Below are 17,145 nucleotides of genomic sequence, written 5' to 3'. Positions count from 1 at the left end.
TTGTTTTCTAAATTACACACAAAAATAGTAGGTTTTTTTGGTGTGTTATTTCCAAAACACTTTTACCTTTCTTCTTACGTCAAACCAAACTGACATTATTTACCAAAAAACCCAACATTTTTGTAGGAGGATGAGTATAGGCTAGTTACCTTGATGAATTATTGTTAGGGTTAATCAATTTAAAATTGCTAATTTATGCATGATCAAGATTTTTACAATTATAAAATCCAGTAAACCTGTTCCTATATTGTGTAAAAATATGGTTATTTTAACGCTTTGTTGAGAGAGAGAGAGAGAGAGAGAGAGAGAGAGAGAGAGAGTGAGATCTTATTACTATTGCATAGGCTACTCCTACCAACAAGCAGCAAGGGATCTTTTATATTAAGGTCAATTACACCACACCATCGGCCTCGGTGGTGCAGTGGTTAAGCCATCAGACTACAGGCTGGTAGGTACAGGGTTCGCAGCCCGGTACCAGCTCCAACCCAGAGCGAGTTCTTAAGGGCTCAATGGGTAGGTGTAAGGCCACTACACCCCCTTCTCTTTCACTAACCACTAACCAAGTAACAGGATAGATTTCTTAATACTCCAGAAATAACTGGACACAAGCCTTTTACTCCATCAACACTTGTAAGGCTTCTGATGTAGTATTTTTGTTGCATTTTGTAGGCTATGATTTCATATCCTGGTCTAGATACTACTAGGTAGTTTTTGACTTCATGTAATACAAATGAAGGGGAGGAAGGATAAAAGTTTTTCTTTTACATCTTTGCCCTTTACAAAAATAGATAAATTCTTCATTATACATTTCTCGCAGGACGTCAACTACTTGGATGGATTCTGGGGATAAAGAAATAAAGTGATTTGCAGAATACCCGAGTTGATTAACAGCTGGAGACAATGGCTGGATTTCCCGAACTAAAACCTCAGATGGAATCCATCTTCGCTGAGGTGGAGAAATGTCTCCCTTCAATTGAGAACCTTTCTGATGTAAGTATATAGACATCTACAACAAAATGTACAAAATTGTCTTCATTAAATGGTCCAGATTTAAAGAGCTGTGTCTAAAAATTTATATGGACCTGTAAAAATAATCATAGAAGAACCTAAGTTTAATTTTGTTTTAAATTTTGTTTTAATGTTCTTTAAAAATGTTTTTTTAATTCATACCAATCTGCAGTGGGTTTTTTTTTTTTTTTTAATGAATATTTAAATACCATTCAGAGCTTTATTTGTAAAAAAATCGAGGTGATAAACTTTTTGCCCAAAATATGTGTACCCACAATAATCATGCCCAAATGTAGTACAAATATACTGACTTCAAAACATTTCACCTCAAAACCACTTGGCCCTCTGAGTTTTCAACAAATAATTTGAAATTGTTTGAGAAAATCGAACAATAATTATTGATTCTTGATCGTTTTTCGAAGGAAGTACTCCATGTATGTAATAGAATCTAAAGCAAAATGAAAGACTTCCGAACGTTCCAGCTTGCATGCTAATTACCTATCGCTAACCCTAAACCTAAACCTGAATTAACTGAATGCTGGAACGTTCAGAAGTCTTGCCAAGCAGAATATTTTGTCATGAATGTCATGTTTGTAAATATGATCAGATTTCTTTTCTTCTGAAGTGACTTAATACAAACATTCTTTTTTTTAATTTTTTTTCAATTTAGTATCATTTTTGTCCACAGATCGATTCTGACTCGGAAGAACCTGAAATATTTCATCGGAACATCGATAGCCTCTATTACCTGTCTGATGATGACAAAGACTTTGACACTAGCATCAGCGGAGAATCGCTGAACGACAAAAACAGTGTCTCCGACACGCTTCCATACGACAATGACATAGCCTTTCTGCAGACCAAGGCGGAAAACAACAGAAATGAGCTGGGCAGTTTTAAAATGGTCCAGAGTAATTCAAGTGTTGATACAGGTTTTACATCCAGCTGGAACGACCTCGAAGAAGATTACTTAAGGGACAAATATCAAAATCTAGAAAAAACGTCCAATTTGCAGAATTTAGCTCAGGTGGGGAAAAATGCTGAGGCAGAAACACATTCTATTGAAACATGCACAGACGTAGATGAAGACTTTATACGTGAATGTCAGGCACTTCGGGAGAAATTTGCACAAAGGGAGAATGTTGTATCAGTTGCCTCCCCTGAAGGTCATTCACATTCATCCGATTGTGTGAATCAGAACGTGTGCCCTGCGAAGACGAGACGGAAAGCAGAGAAGGAGAAACAGAGGAAACGAGACAAAGAGATTGCATCACAGTTCATATCTCCAACAGCTCCTACTCTGTCTCTCGATCTACTTGAACAAATAGATTTAGGTAAGCCATATAGAATCAACACATTTCCACTCAACCCATTCTGTCTCTTGATCATATCTCCACTCAACCCATTCTGTCTCTCGATCTACTCGAACAAATAGTTTTAGGTAAGCCATATAGAATCAACATATCTCCACTCAACCCATTCTGTCTCTTGATGTTTCTGAATAAATAAATTTAGGTAAGCCATATAGAATCAACATATCTTCACTCAAACCATTGTCTCTCGATCTGTCTGAATAAATAGATTTAGGTATGCCAAACAGAATCAACACATCTCCACTCAACCCATTCTGTCTCTCGATTTATCTGAATAAATAGATTTAGGTAAGCCATATAGAATCAACACATCTCCACTCAACCCATTCTGTCTCGATCTGTCTGAATAAATAGATTTAGGTAAGCCATATAGAATCAACACATCTCAACTCAACCCATTCTGTCTCTCGATCTATCTGAATAAATAGATTTAGGTAAGCCAAATAGAATCAACACATCTCCACTCAATCCATTCTGTCTCTCTCTCTATCTGAATAAATAGATTTAGGTAAGCCATATAGAATCAACACATCTCCACTCAACCCATTCTGTCTCTTGATCTGTCTGAATAAATAGATTAAGGTAAGCCATATAGAGTCAACATATCTCCACTCAACCCATTCTGTCTCTCGATCTATCTGAATAAATAGATTTAGGTACATAAAATACAATCACCATGTCTCTACTCGCACCCGTTCTTTTTCTTGATCTATTCAAACAAATAGATTCTGATAAGCTAAATAGAATCGCAATTCATATCTCCAACTACACGAACACTGTTTTTTTTTTTGTTTTTTTTATCAACTTTAACAAATAGATATTGGTAAACCAAACAGACTCACATTTCATATTTCAAATTGCACCACATCTCCTCGCACTCACTCTGTCTCTCGATTTGCTAAAAAATAGAGTTAGGTATGCCAAATAGATTGGCAATTTATATATTCCACTGCACCAACACTGGGTTTCTTTATCTACTTGAACTGACAGATTTAGGTAAGTCAAATAGAATGGGTTTTCATATTGCTGTTCGCATCCACTCTGAACTGAACCCCCACCTCTTGTGCATTCCTATCATCCAAAGGGTGGGACGTAGCCCAGTGGTAAAGCGCTCGCTTGATGCACGGTCGGTCTGGGATCAATCCCTGTCGGTGGGCCCTACTTCTCATTCCAGCCAGTGCACCATGACTGGTATATCAAAGGCCATGGTATGTGCTATCCTGTCTGTGGGATTGTGCATATAAAAGATTTCTTGCTACTAATCGAAAAAAGAGTAGCCCATGAAGTGGTGACAGCGAGTTTCCTCTCTCAATATCTGTATGGTCCTTAACCATATATCTGATGCCATATAACCGTAATAAAATGTGTTGAGTGCATCGTTAAATAATACATTTCCTTCCTTCCTTCCTACCATCCTTAAGCTCACTTGGTCTAACACTTTCAAGAGGCAAAGGCTAGAACTTTCCATTGTCATGTTGAGGAGGCCAAGCACTTATGACTGGTACCATTGTCTTCTATCATATTACTTTCATCTAACGTTAGACACAAAAAACCAGTCTCACTGCTGAACATGCCACAATTCTGATCACATGACTTGTTCTTCCCTCCTATCTGATGAGCACTGCAGAAATATGAAAATGACGAGATGGGGAGAGACGTAACTGGGACCCTGGGTGAAGTTAAGAATTTCTGGAAAGTGGATACCCTAACAGTCATTCTCATTTTAAGATATCGCTCTATTATTTCAGATGTTTTGTTGGAAACGTTATCTGAAGACAACCAATATGGCCCACGAAAAGAACTGACGTGGCTGGACGAACCGTTGCCATCGGTAACCAAGCTTGACAGAGGAGATGGTAAACCACCGGTGCCTCAAGGTTTGTATTGAGGTTGTTTCTGTTGACTTTACTTGTACATGAAATCATTAGGACATGAACTCATACAAACCAACTGAAACGGCTATGTCGGTTATCTTAAAGTTTGTTTAGTTTAACAACACCACTAGAGCACATTGATTTATTAATCATCGGCTATTGGATGTCGAATATTTGGTAATTCTGATATGAAGACTTAAAGAGGAAACTTGGTACATTTGTATGAAGGGATGTTTTGTATGCACCATCCCACAGACAGGATAACACAAACCATATTCTTTGATATATCAGTTGTGGTGCACTGGCTGGAATGAGAAATAGCTTGGCCCACTGATGGGGATCGATCCTAGACCGACTGTGCATCAAGCGAATACTTGACCACATGGCTATGTTCTGCTACTCTGTTATCTAGTTAAGAGGCTGCTTTTTATTTCTCCCAGCTGTATTATTGGGGGGGGGGGGGGGGGTGAGTGGGGGTTGTAGCATGGTGGTCACAGAATTGATTGCCTTGGTACAGGGTATGTGCAGTCTGGTCTGTTAGAAAGTATATTTAAAAGATCCTTTTCTTTTCAATTTAACCTGAGCTCGAACTAATGGCATTTATTCACTGGAGCAATAGACTGACTGTCCCAACAGACAATGGGATGGCTTAAAATCTTTCAGTGAGTCCTCTACTTCTGGTTCCAGTCGTGATTGAAATCTTTTTTTTCTTTTTTCTTTTTTTTTCTTTTGTGGGGGTTGGATGTAGCCCAGTGGTAAAGCGCTCGCTTGATGCACGGTTGGTTTGGGATTGATCCCTGTCGGTGGGCCCATTGGACTATTTCTCATTCCAACCAGTGCACTACGACTGGTATATCAAAGGCCGTGGTATGTGTTATCCTGTCTGAGTGATGGTGCATATAAAAGATCCCTTGCTGCTAATCAAAAAGAGTAGCCAATAAAGTGGTGACAGCGGGTTTCCTCTCTCAATATCTGTGTGGTCTTTAACCACATGTCTGACGCCATTTAACCGTAAATAAAATGTGTTGAGTGCGTCGTTAAATAAAACATTTCATTTCGTTCGTTCTTTTCTTTTGCCATTAGTTTGAGGTTAAGTTAAGTATTGATGAAAAGAGAAAATGATACAGGATTTATACGTTTGAACAAGGTTCACGTAAATTATTGTGTCCTAAATTTTGGGGGAAATGCAGATAACGACATAAATTACTTGTTTGATATTCTGTACATGGTTTTATGAATCGTGGTTGTCCCAAAATGGATTAAGTCCCCTTATATGGTTAATTTAATGCCTGAACCTTGGATATAGGCACACAACTAAAATTACTCGGTTAATTTAAACCATTGGTAATGGTATATACATGGAAATTACACTTATTTCAAGTCTAAAACATTACTTTTCTCATATTTTAATCTCATGGAGTTAAGTTTTGTATAAACACTTCCATTGTGAATCTCTCTAGAACCTTTTGTAACTATAGTATTCCCATAAAAACTGTTTCAGATTCATTCGGTGATGGCACCACTCTGCTGGAGAAGTTAGCCAAGCTGTCTGTGTCGCAAGGAGCGGAAGATCTAACCATCGACCCGTACACCGGAGCCTTGATTGGCAGTCAACTGATTGAGAATACTCCGTCAAAATGGAATTCTCCTGAAAAAGGTAGTTGTCAGTTCATTGTTTAAAAGACTTACAGAGGTTTAAATTATTGGCCGCCTGGTTGCCAATCATCACCACATTTTTGAGTAGGTGCCTAGAAAAGATGGTGGCCTCTGATTTGATTCATCTTGGGGGATTTCTCGCTCCAGCCAATGCACCATGAATGGTACATCAAAGGCCGTGGTATGTGCTATCCTTTCTATGGAATGGTGCTAATTGAAAAGAGTAGTCCATGAAGTGGTGACAGTGGGTTTCCTGTCTCAATACCTGTGTGGTTCTTAACCATATGTCCGACGCCATATAACTGTAAATGTGTTGAGTGCGTTGTTAAATAAAACATTTCTTTCCTTCTTCCTTCATCTTGGTGGGGGGGGGGGGGGGGGGGGGGGGGTAATTGGTCCCTGAATCTACATCATATGTCAACCCTGAACTTTTATATGGCAAAAATTAATATTTATAGTTCAGACTTTTTCCATAGATATACTATAGTTGTGATATTTTCGGAATTGAGACCATCCTGCTATTACGGATTGCAATAAGTAAACTAACTGTCAGACCCAGTGGGTTGTTTTCGATGCACTTTGACCCCCCACAGAATTTCCTATCCTGTCACACAGCCAACAAGCGACTGAAACTGAACTGTACTTTATTTACTCTCAGGCTGTAAACCACGGCATATGAGGTAATGTGATGAAAACATGGTTCACTGAACACAGTTTATTTTGTTTCACATTAGCAAGGAATGGGTGGGGAGGAGACGGGACATAGCTAAGTGGTAAAGCTTTCGCTTGATGTGCAGTATGTCTGATATCAATCATCATCGGTGGGCCTATTGGAATATTTCTCTTTCCAGCCAGTGCACCATGACTGCTGTATCTGTGGTATGTGCTGTCTTGTCTGTGGAAAAATATAGTGGGTTTCCTCTAAGACTATATTTAAAAATGACCAAATGTTTGACATTCAATAGGCGATGATTAATAAATCAATGTGGTGTCATTAAACAAAAGCAAACTTTAACTTTGGCAAGGAATATGTCTACAAATGGTTAAAAGTGTTAGAATTTATAGTCTTTTTATTGTGTAACTTCCACATAAGAATATTCAAAAGCTGCAACCCAATAAAAGCAGTTAAACCAAGTAGATCCTTTTCATGAATGCAACTTCCATACTTCAATGTTTGTTACAAATTGCATTAACAGATGCATCAAACATCCCAGTTAGCTGCTGTCAAGACCAAGGTGGTTTGTTTGTTTTGTTTAATGGCACCACTAGAGCACATTGATTAATTAATCATCAGCTATTGGGTGTCAAACATTTGGTAATTCTGACACGTATTCCTAATGTAGCAGGGGGTCTTTTATATGCACTTTCCCACTTACAGGAAAGCACATACAACAACCTTTGACCAATTGTGGTGCACTGGTTGGAACAAGAAGAAACTCAAGACCAAGATGTTGCCCTTTCCTACTATTTTAGTGGCTGTATATACCCATGATTCCCAACATAGAGTTGTCTGTTGAGACTGTATATCTCAAACTGGTATCATAATATGATGTTATTTTTTTTCTTCAGGTGCCAAACCTACTGAACCAAAGTCTGTTTCCATGGGAACCAATACATCTGACTTGCCGCAGGCTTCTCCAGTAACTAAACCAGGTGTGTTTTCTTTTCTATTGCATTTATTAATACTATAGAATAATACACCATGCCCATTGGAGACGATTTATCTTACAAATTATGGGTTTCAAATGTATCTAATTTGCTTTACCTGATTAGATACTCTTTTTTTTTTTTGTCAACCACTTGCAAAATAAATCTTCTCTGTAAGTACTTGTTTAATATTTGCTGTTGATACTATTTGTTTATAAAGGGGTGTGGTTGCATTTTTGCTTGTCGCAGTTCCATTGAAGATGACAGTTAAAAGCTGTACAATGCGTTGCACATATATGATAAGTGTTATGACGTAATTTGGGGAAGCAATGTCATAACATTATGTTGCTTCCCCAGTTCTAGCTCAAACTGTGCATGTGAAATATGACCTCATTTCGTCGTCTCCTTCTAGTTGTAGTTGAAATATTTTGAGATGGGTCTTGTTATTCATAAAAATATAACAATGATAATATTGATAATAAATAAATAATTACACTCACGTGCGAGTTGTACTGATTTTTACAAAACTTGTGTCAGGGTTTATGTATTACTCTCACTCTCACTCATGCAATATAAAAATCCTGACACTTGTTTCATAAAATCAGTACGATACACAAGCTCATGTAATAATCTATATATATATAGATAGTGTTCTTAACAGTCCATATTAGCTTCAATGGGAGAGCACTCTTCTCTTGTTCTCTGTCTCTGATTCATTAAAAACACTTCAACGTACTTCCCATTCAAGTAAGGCTACATTGCGGAGCTGTGAGCAACAGACTTCTGATCTGGGTTGTAATTGTATTCTTGTGTTAAACACTTACTGGGCCCATATTTTCAAAGCTACCTTAGTGCTACGGTAACGTAAAACCATAGGCTATGAAGACACTGTGACTTGTGTTGTAGTGATGTCATAGCCTATGATGGTTTTACCATATCGTAGCGCTAAGATAGCTTCGATAATCTGTAGTCTGGTCCGTACTTCAGCTCCAGTTGTAACTGATAGCCTGACCTTCATTTGAGATGTTCAAATCGTGGACCATCTGTACTAGAGTCCAGTATTATACCATTACTAGCAGAGAAATTACTTTTTATTGTACTATCGGTTAGAATATATGTGCACTTAGGGAGGATTTTAATTATTACGCCTATTCACCTGTTGTCATGTTAACTGGGATATACATATGTATGTATGTTTTTAACTTATTTGTGCAACATGAAATGTTTATGTCTCAATAGCTGTAGTCTCTTCACTTGATCCTGAACCGGAAACCGTATTTATTGACCTGCGAGACTTTGAGAAACATAAGATGGAAGAACAGCAAAGTATCGAAAGAGTGCAGAGGATTCTGAGAATCAAACCAAAAAGGTGAGCAGGGTAGAAATAAATTAAATTTTAACACATGAGGTCTTTGCTTTCTATTTTCCTTCTTTTCTTTTTCACTCCTTTGAATTCCATCTCATTTCTTCCCGATAAGGCAACTCCTTCTATCTTTCAACTTCTTTCACTGTCCACCTCCATATCCCAGTCATTGTCTTTCCAACTGCAACAGGTGCTTGTCTATTGTGGCTATCAGTGCCTCACACCTATCATTCCCCATCATCTATTTAGCTGTGGGCTTAGTCTGACCACTAACACATGAGGTCTGCTTTGTTGATTTTATTTTTTCTGTATTTGTTTTAGAGGAGATTAAATTTTTTTTTTTTAGAACATAGAATGTTTACAACCAAAATGTGTCCAGTGAAACATGCTTTATTTATTTAGTTTTTGTCTTATAAATGGATTTGTGTCCAAAACATTTAAATTTTACTCAATTATTATTACCCTGGTGAAGTTTACTGTCATTACAACATTATCATTGTGAAACATTCCTGTGTTGATATCACTAGGTTAAACCATTATTTCTTTTCTCTCTTGTCTTAGAGTTTATTTTCAACTTAACTTGACCTCTCTTGTTTTTTCCCATGTGTTTAGCTCTGCGATGAGTGATTCCGAGGATGAAGATGACTGGCAGGAGGAGCGGAAACGATTGAAGCAAGCTCTCTCGTCAAGAAGTGCATCAGATGAAAGTCTGCCACCAAAACCTAAACCGAAACTATCCAGGTCAGTGATTTCACCAGTTATGAAATATGAAGGTGAACGTTCTCTCCTACACCGTGGAAAACATTTCTGTGTGAAGGAAGGAAAGAAATGTTTTATTTAACGACACGCGCAACACATTGTATTTACGGTTATATGGTATCGGACATATGGTTAAGGACCACACAGGTATTGAGAGAGGAAACCTGCTGTCGCCACTTCATGGGCTACTCTTTTCGATAAGCAGCAAGGGATCTTTTATATGCACCATCCCACAGACAGGATAGTACATACCACAGCCTTTGTTACACCAGTTGTGGAGCACTGGCTGGAGCGAGAAATAGCCCAATGGGTCCACCGACGGGGATCGAACCCAGACCGACCGCGCATCAAGCAAACGCTTTACCACTGGGCTATGTCCTGCCCCTTTCTGTGTGATGTCACATCATGATACATGTACTTAAATATGTGACTTGAGGGATGCACAGTGAACAACATTGTTACTTTCACAAAGAGTCACAAACTATATTTTCTCTTGGTTTATCATACATGCAGACACATCCTACAAAATGGCTCTCCAACTATTAAAAACAGATTGAGAGAAGAACAATCCGATATAGAGTTTAGTAGGATAAAGTAAAATTTAATTTAATTCTTCAAGGTGCAGACTTCATAGGTGCTTGTATTGCTGTTGTAGGTGAACCGTGACCAATCTTTTTCACAAATTAAATATAATGTTCTATATTTCTGTTATTTCCAAAACATCTTTCCATTTCTTTTTAAGTCGAGTCAAACTAACATTATTGACAAAAAACCAACACATTGAGCAAAGGCTTGAACGAGGTAAAGTAATTAACAGGGTTAAAAGATCATAAAAGTGTTGGGGTTTTTTTCTTTTTGAGTTATTCTTGCACTTATACCCAATTAAGGTTCAAGCATGCTGTCGACACACACCTCAACTTTCTGGGCTATCTGTCCAAGGCCCCATTCCATGAAGCAATCTTAGCACTAAGGTGATCTTAGGGCTAAGATCGCTTTGTGGAACAGGACCCAGGAGGGTGGGTTAATGGTTAAGTGTTAGTGAGAGAGAAGTTGATGTAGTGGCCTTACACCTACCCATCAGTCATTAAACTCACAATGGGTGGGAGCCGGTACCGGGATGCGAACTCGGTACCTACCAGCCTTATGTCCGATGGCTTAACCACTACACCACCGAGGTGTAGCCAGGATTTTATATTGGTAGGGGGGTGAGGGTGAACCACTGACATTGTTTCTGAGTTGTGTTATGGGGCAGGAGGAAGAAAAAGAAGTGTGATTGGAGGGAGCTACACCAGTAGTGTGTTGGGGTTGGACATACCCCAGTGGTAAAGTGCCCACTTGATGTGCGGTCGGTTTGGGATCGATCCCCGTCGGTGGGCCCACTAGGCTATTTCTTGTTCCAGCCTTTACACCATGACTGGTATATCAAAGACCGTGTCTGAATGGGTTTTGTTTAGAATGCTTTGAGATATTGAGCTGAAATTTTGTGTATAGCTTTATCATGATCAAGTTTAACTTTCATGGTGATTTACCCATTTTTGAGTATATACCAAATATCATAGTATGTGCATCCAGTAGCCAATGATTAATAAATCAATGTGCTCTAGTGGTATCGCTAAACAAAACAAAGTTTACTTTTAAAAATATGTTGTGAATGTTTCATTTGCAGATCATCAAACATGAAGAAACCGCAGAGGGTGATCCACATGAAGAAAAAGTCCCCAATTACTGAGTCTCTGTTCTTTGACGACATCACTGATGAGTCGTGTTTGTCGGAGTTCGATATTCTAGAAGCTCAGAAAGAAATCGCTAAGAGAATTGAGAAGGAGAAACAGATGGAAGTGGCAAGGTGTGTGATTACTTAGTGAGGATTTTCTATTCTGTTCTTGTGTTTTACATTGAGAATTTGTCACAAGTGTTTTTCAATATGGAAAATACCGACCGAGTCTATGTTAATCAGTAATTATTGAGGCTCTGCCAAGACAAATACTGATTAACTAGACAAGGTTGATGTGTTATATATATTAAAAAATGAATTCTATTTATCCTGTAATACTTTTAAAATAAAAAATGTATTTGATATTTAGTAAATCATAGTTCTAAAGTCGCCCCCATCGGTAATATGATGTCATCGCGATTAGCACAAATGTGGTTTGACGTCACACATTTTAACTACATCTTATCAAAACATTTCACACAGGTTTACTGGGCCCCGTTCCACGAAACGACATTAGCCCTAAGATCACCTTAAGTGTGTAGCTACCTTATACACTTAAGGCAATCTTAGCACTAAGATCGCTTCGTGGAATGTGGCCCTGGTCCTTGTTGGCTTGTAAACAAATGACCCATTGACAGCAAAAAAATCCCAGGTTAATAATATCAAATGGGTTTATGACATGGACATTAGAGGTAAGTTATATGATACTTACTTAATCCTCTTCGTGTGCTGTCACACATAAGGCTGACACCAAAGAACGCCAATGTTGTCTGTCCATTTCAAGCTTTGTAACCTGGCCACAACTCCACCCAAGAGCCTTCATCTCCCGCTCCACCGATCTTCTCCAGGTCTTCTTGGGTCTCCCCCTCACTCTCTTGCCATCAGGGGTCCAGTGCATGGCCACTCTTAGGATGGATGGATGTCAGTGGCATTCTGCAGACGTGAAGTTATATGATAAATCTGTAATATTAATCTGCAACAGAGATGGGGTCTAGCTCAATCAGTAGAGCGCTCACCTGAGGAGCTTGGGTCGTAGGATCGACACCTCATGGTGGACCCATTGGTATTTTTTCCCAACCAATACCTCACAAATTGGTATGTCAATGGTGCTGTTGATGGGAAAGTGCATATAAAAGATCCCTTGCTGCTAATGATAATATGGAGAGATTTTCCTGTAAAGAATGTGTCAGAATTTTCAACTGTTTGATAACCAGTGATTAAGAAATGAATGTGTTCTAGTATTATCGTTAAACAAAACAATTTATTTTTTTAACTTTAATCATTTAGGAAATTACATCAGCAGAGGGAGAAAGAAAGAGAGTCTCGGTTGCGGCTGGCTCGAAGAATCGAGGCCATTCGTCCGTCTGCTTCGGTCAGTGGTCGACACAACTGCGCTGAAGCTACACCAATTATATATGACCTGGTGAGTATGTCTGTTAACCAATATCTTGGCTCGAACATTTTTTAAATCTGCACTTTACATCAAACTTGGAGACCACTGCACCCAAATACTCCCATCTAAACATCATTTCATTTCATAGCTGGCCGTTGTCATGCCTGATCAATGAATTTGTCATGACGTTATATTGTAAAACCTGAAAAGTTGTCTCCCCTGAGCACTTCTTTACTTTCATTAAGGACCAGTAATGTGTGTCTTGCAGGAAGCTTCTTACGAACCTGCTCCCCGCACCTTGCCAGCAGTTATCTCCCCTGATCAGGAATGCTTGCTCTTGACGATCAACTTGTCGAGTAATGGTGAGATAGTTCTGCATCGAAACAAGACAAACAAGAGTGTGGATACAGGTATGCATGGGGACATCTTTTTCTTTCTTCATCCATGCATCCACTCATCCATCCTTCCATTCACTAACCCACTCATCCATCCATCCAAAACCCATCCATCCGTCTCCATCCCATCCCATCCTATGCCATCCCATCCCATCCCATCCCATCCCATCCATCCATTGAACATAAACTGTTGACAAGTAAAGTATGGCGTAATGGGTGGGAAGGAAGAAAGGTTGAAGAAGCAAGAAAGAATAAATGGCACTGACATTTATTTGTAAAACCCATGGCTGTATACCTGACTGGATGCAGGTACCCCTGATACAAACAAAGATTCTTACCATTTCATTGGCTGTTGGGATATTTGGACCAGTTCATTGCTAGTGAGTTGGGGAGAATACACTTAAGTTGAGAGATCAGGTAGGAAAAGAGTACATGATAAAACATTTCTTCATCATAGTCTGCATAGTTAACATATAAAAAGTTAAACAAACAAGTTGACCACAGTTTTAAACATGTTAATGGGTTTTTTTTCTTCAGGATGTGGACTTTCTGCCAGCTACACGAGTCTCCTCACCTGGCTGCTCTCCCTTGTTCCAAACAACTTTGATTTCCTCCAGGACTCGGGGGTGAAGCCGGTGGAGGAAGTGATGCATTTCCCGCCGTTCCACGTGATTGGCCTTCAGCAGATGTGGCTGGAAGAGCAGCTGTGTCTCGCGGTGGCCGTGACTCCTGCGGAACAGTTCGACGCCAAGTTTGTGCCAGTTAAAGTGAAGAAATCTAAGGTAGGAAATAATGTGCTAGATCACCTATCTTTTGTTGAAAATACTTTCATATATTGAGGGGAATAGAATCTTGTTTGAATATTGTTAGAATTTGGCGGGGGAATATTTTGTTTTCAAAATCATGATTAGCGGTTGAAAATTGATTAGCAACTGCTGTTTAACCTTTAGACTACTGGATTAATTTTTGACAAAAAACACGTTTAGTGGGTACAGGTTTATAATTAATACTCACATATATACACTTAAATGGTTTATAAATACATAAAATAAAGTTCATATTTGAATCCGTAAGAAGACTTATTTCGTAAGTCGCATTTACTTACATGCATTTGTGGCCAGCTGTCCAGTATTTATGTCCATTATTCCTAGTAACATTGGTTTTCTGACCAGATTTAAAAAAATAAAATTAACTATGATTCATATCCCAATATTTGGTGATTTTTCATTGTTGGTAAAACGATCAAATTAGCTGTCACAATCAGCTATCGATCCCTGAAAATTACCGCGACATGACGCCATTGTTGTCAAGTGAAAATACTTGCCGAAAACTTAAAATTCCAAGGTATAATCCATTGAAAAAAACAAATCTAAATAAACAGGAAGCTAACTTGTCTTTCATTTCCTGTTATTAAATAGTTTCTGGCGAATGTCGCAAAACAGCTGAAAATATGAATTGGGGAATGCACTGTATACCATGTACAGTATGTTGATTGGTGTGATGTCGGACGAGATATCTCGCCTGCAGTAGTCAGAAGATTAATGTTTTAAAATAGTGTAGCAAATTGCGACACGATACTGAACAAAATGTTCCCTGTTCGGAAGTTTGGTATTGTCCTGTCTTCGTTTATTGAAGAAAAACTTACCCTAACCCCCTACCATTCAAAATGCTGTAAAGTTTTCTGCATTTTTTTGTAAGGGTATAATATTATTTACTACTGTAATTTCACATGTATATATAATGAAACCCCTCTAAACTGGAGACCCACTGGACAAAGTAAAAAGTCCAGTTATAAGGGGTATCCTGTTTAGAGAGGATATGTTCTGAAGTGATATTAAAAAAGGGACAGTGAAAAGTGTCTGTTTTACAGAGTCCTGTTTTGAGGGGTTTCACTGTATTATCATCATTGTTATTTATCTTGTTATAATAAATGTTTACATTGCTTTAGGTTAGAGATGAAGTGAAGGACAGCTCTCCGTTCATGCAACTCTTGACGAAATATCTCTCAACAAACAACCTGCACGACGTCTGTCCCTGGCTGGGGGCGCTCGTTTCTATGGAGGTCACCTCGGCCAAGAAAGACAACTCTGGCACTCCGTCCTACCAGTACGCACCTCCGTTGCCGAACATCACGACCAAACCACTGTCAACCTTCATCCACGTGAACCCCGACCCGGCTGGGGCACACAAAGTCTTCAACACGGCCGTCGGGTTTTACTGGCAGACAGTCGACAGCGACGACGGATATTACGAAATTGATGCCCACGACCAACACGTCAATTACGAGACACAGAACACAATGTCGTTGATCTACAAGAAGATATTCCTTGACCCCCAAGCCCTGATGGGAATTTTAAACCGGGTGTTGCAGGAAGGCTTGGATTTGGCCGGCGTCCGTCTGTTGTATCCAACCCCCGAGCTTCTGGGTGTGAAAACTGTCGACAATTCCAAGAAGGAGAGTGACATTGACCTGCTCAACAACATCGGCCCGGTGCTTGCGATCGCAATCCGGGGGACATTTTCACGCACGATTTGGCTTGATGCCGTCGGACCATCTGATCCTGCACTCGCTCGCAGGACTGATCCGAATTCGCTGTGTGCCCAGTTCGGTGGAAGTTCCCGAGACGAATGTTTATTCTTCACCCCGCGGAACCCGACGCGGATTCACACAGAGCTGAGTACGTGGTTTGGAGGTCGTGTTCCACCAGGTGGTGTCATCGATGTGGGCACGCCGTACACATTGAAGGATAACCTTCGCAGTGGGAGTCCAAAAGGCCGACGGGGGAAGAGGGTTTCTTACGCCGATACGGAGAGAGACAGAGATCATCTGCCGTCTCACAGACCTCCTGCGACTTTGACAGCCACAACGAAGAGTGACATCTTCTTAGTTATGTCACCCATCGTTCCAGTAAGGAGTATTGGGTTGCTAATGGCAACATGTCAGAGGCGAGGGTACCAGATTCGAGGAGTGAAAAGACTCAAGTTGACGAAGAAAAGATCGGGATCCATGGGTCAGTGTCTTCGCTTTGTTTAAAATGTTTCCAAGTACTGCAGTATGTTTAAAATACTTTAGGTTTACATTTGAAAATGTTATGCAATCCTCATCCCAATCATTAAATGGCATAGAGACATTTAAACTCAACACCACTAGAGCACATTAAGTAATTATCCACTATTGAATGTCAGATATTTGATAATTCTTCTGAGTAAGCCAAAGTTGTTTTCTCTAGAAGCAGTAAAAAAACGCTCAGTAGTTAACGCTCAGGGAGTTGAACCCGAACAGCTCAAGTGAGCACTGTACCATTGAGCTAGATCCTGTAATATTACACTGTTTACGATCTGTAAGTTTTGTTTTTCATGTAATCTGAAAGGGTGTGGGATTTAGAGCATTGGCCTGATGTGCTTAGGTCATAAGATCGAACCACCTTTGCGGACCCATTGGATTTTTGTTTGTTCCAACCACATATCAAAGTTTGTGGTATGTGCTGTTATGTCTGTGAGAAAATGCACATAAAAGATGTCTTGCTGCTAATGGGGGGAAAATGTAGCGGATTGCTAAGGAAGACTACACAATTAGCTGCCTGAGCCGACGTGCTCTGTTGTGTTGTTAAAACAAGCATTAAGGGAAGGAGGTAGCCCAGTGGTAAAGTGCTTGCTTGATGTGTGGTCTGTTTAGGATCAATCCCTGTCTATGGACCCATTGGGCTATTTCTCATTCCAGCCAGTGCACCACGACTGGTATATCAAAGGCCATGATATGTGCTGTCCTGTCTGTGGGATGGTACCTATAAAAGATCCCTTTTTACTAATGAAAACATTTTGCAAGTTTCTTCTCTATCTAAGACTATATTTCAAAATTACCAAATGTTTGAGATCCAATAGCCGTTAAACAAAACAAACTTTAACTTTATACAAACTTTAATTTTAATCTAAAAGTGCGTACACATATTTGACCTGTGTATC

General features: G+C 39.4%; 1 protein-coding gene across 1 annotated transcript in view; it reads left to right on the top strand.

The window, feature by feature from the left end:
* Nucleotides 1–826: 826 nt before the first annotated feature.
* The window catches only part of LOC121386029 (dynein axonemal-associated protein 1-like), a 30,827-nt gene continuing 14,508 nt past the window's right edge, over nucleotides 827–17,145 (top strand). Inside the window, exons 1-12 of the mRNA XM_041516824.1 lie at nucleotides 827–990; nucleotides 1,697–2,342; nucleotides 4,130–4,258; nucleotides 5,757–5,912; nucleotides 7,481–7,564; nucleotides 8,798–8,927; nucleotides 9,534–9,662; nucleotides 11,347–11,526; nucleotides 12,682–12,817; nucleotides 13,056–13,197; nucleotides 13,720–13,964; nucleotides 15,131–16,193. Coding sequence (XP_041372758.1) covers nucleotides 901–990; nucleotides 1,697–2,342; nucleotides 4,130–4,258; nucleotides 5,757–5,912; nucleotides 7,481–7,564; nucleotides 8,798–8,927; nucleotides 9,534–9,662; nucleotides 11,347–11,526; nucleotides 12,682–12,817; nucleotides 13,056–13,197; nucleotides 13,720–13,964; nucleotides 15,131–16,193 — 3,130 coding nt within the window. The 5' untranslated portion in view covers nucleotides 827–900. The remainder of the gene's footprint in view (nucleotides 991–1,696; nucleotides 2,343–4,129; nucleotides 4,259–5,756; nucleotides 5,913–7,480; nucleotides 7,565–8,797; nucleotides 8,928–9,533; nucleotides 9,663–11,346; nucleotides 11,527–12,681; nucleotides 12,818–13,055; nucleotides 13,198–13,719; nucleotides 13,965–15,130; nucleotides 16,194–17,145) is intronic.

Source organism: Gigantopelta aegis, chromosome 12, assembly GCF_016097555.1.
Source record: "Gigantopelta aegis isolate Gae_Host chromosome 12, Gae_host_genome, whole genome shotgun sequence".
Lineage (NCBI taxonomy): Eukaryota > Metazoa > Mollusca > Gastropoda > Neomphalida > Peltospiridae > Gigantopelta > Gigantopelta aegis.
The sequence above is the reverse complement of the archived record's forward strand: the minus strand, read 5'-3'. Positions and strand labels throughout refer to the sequence as shown.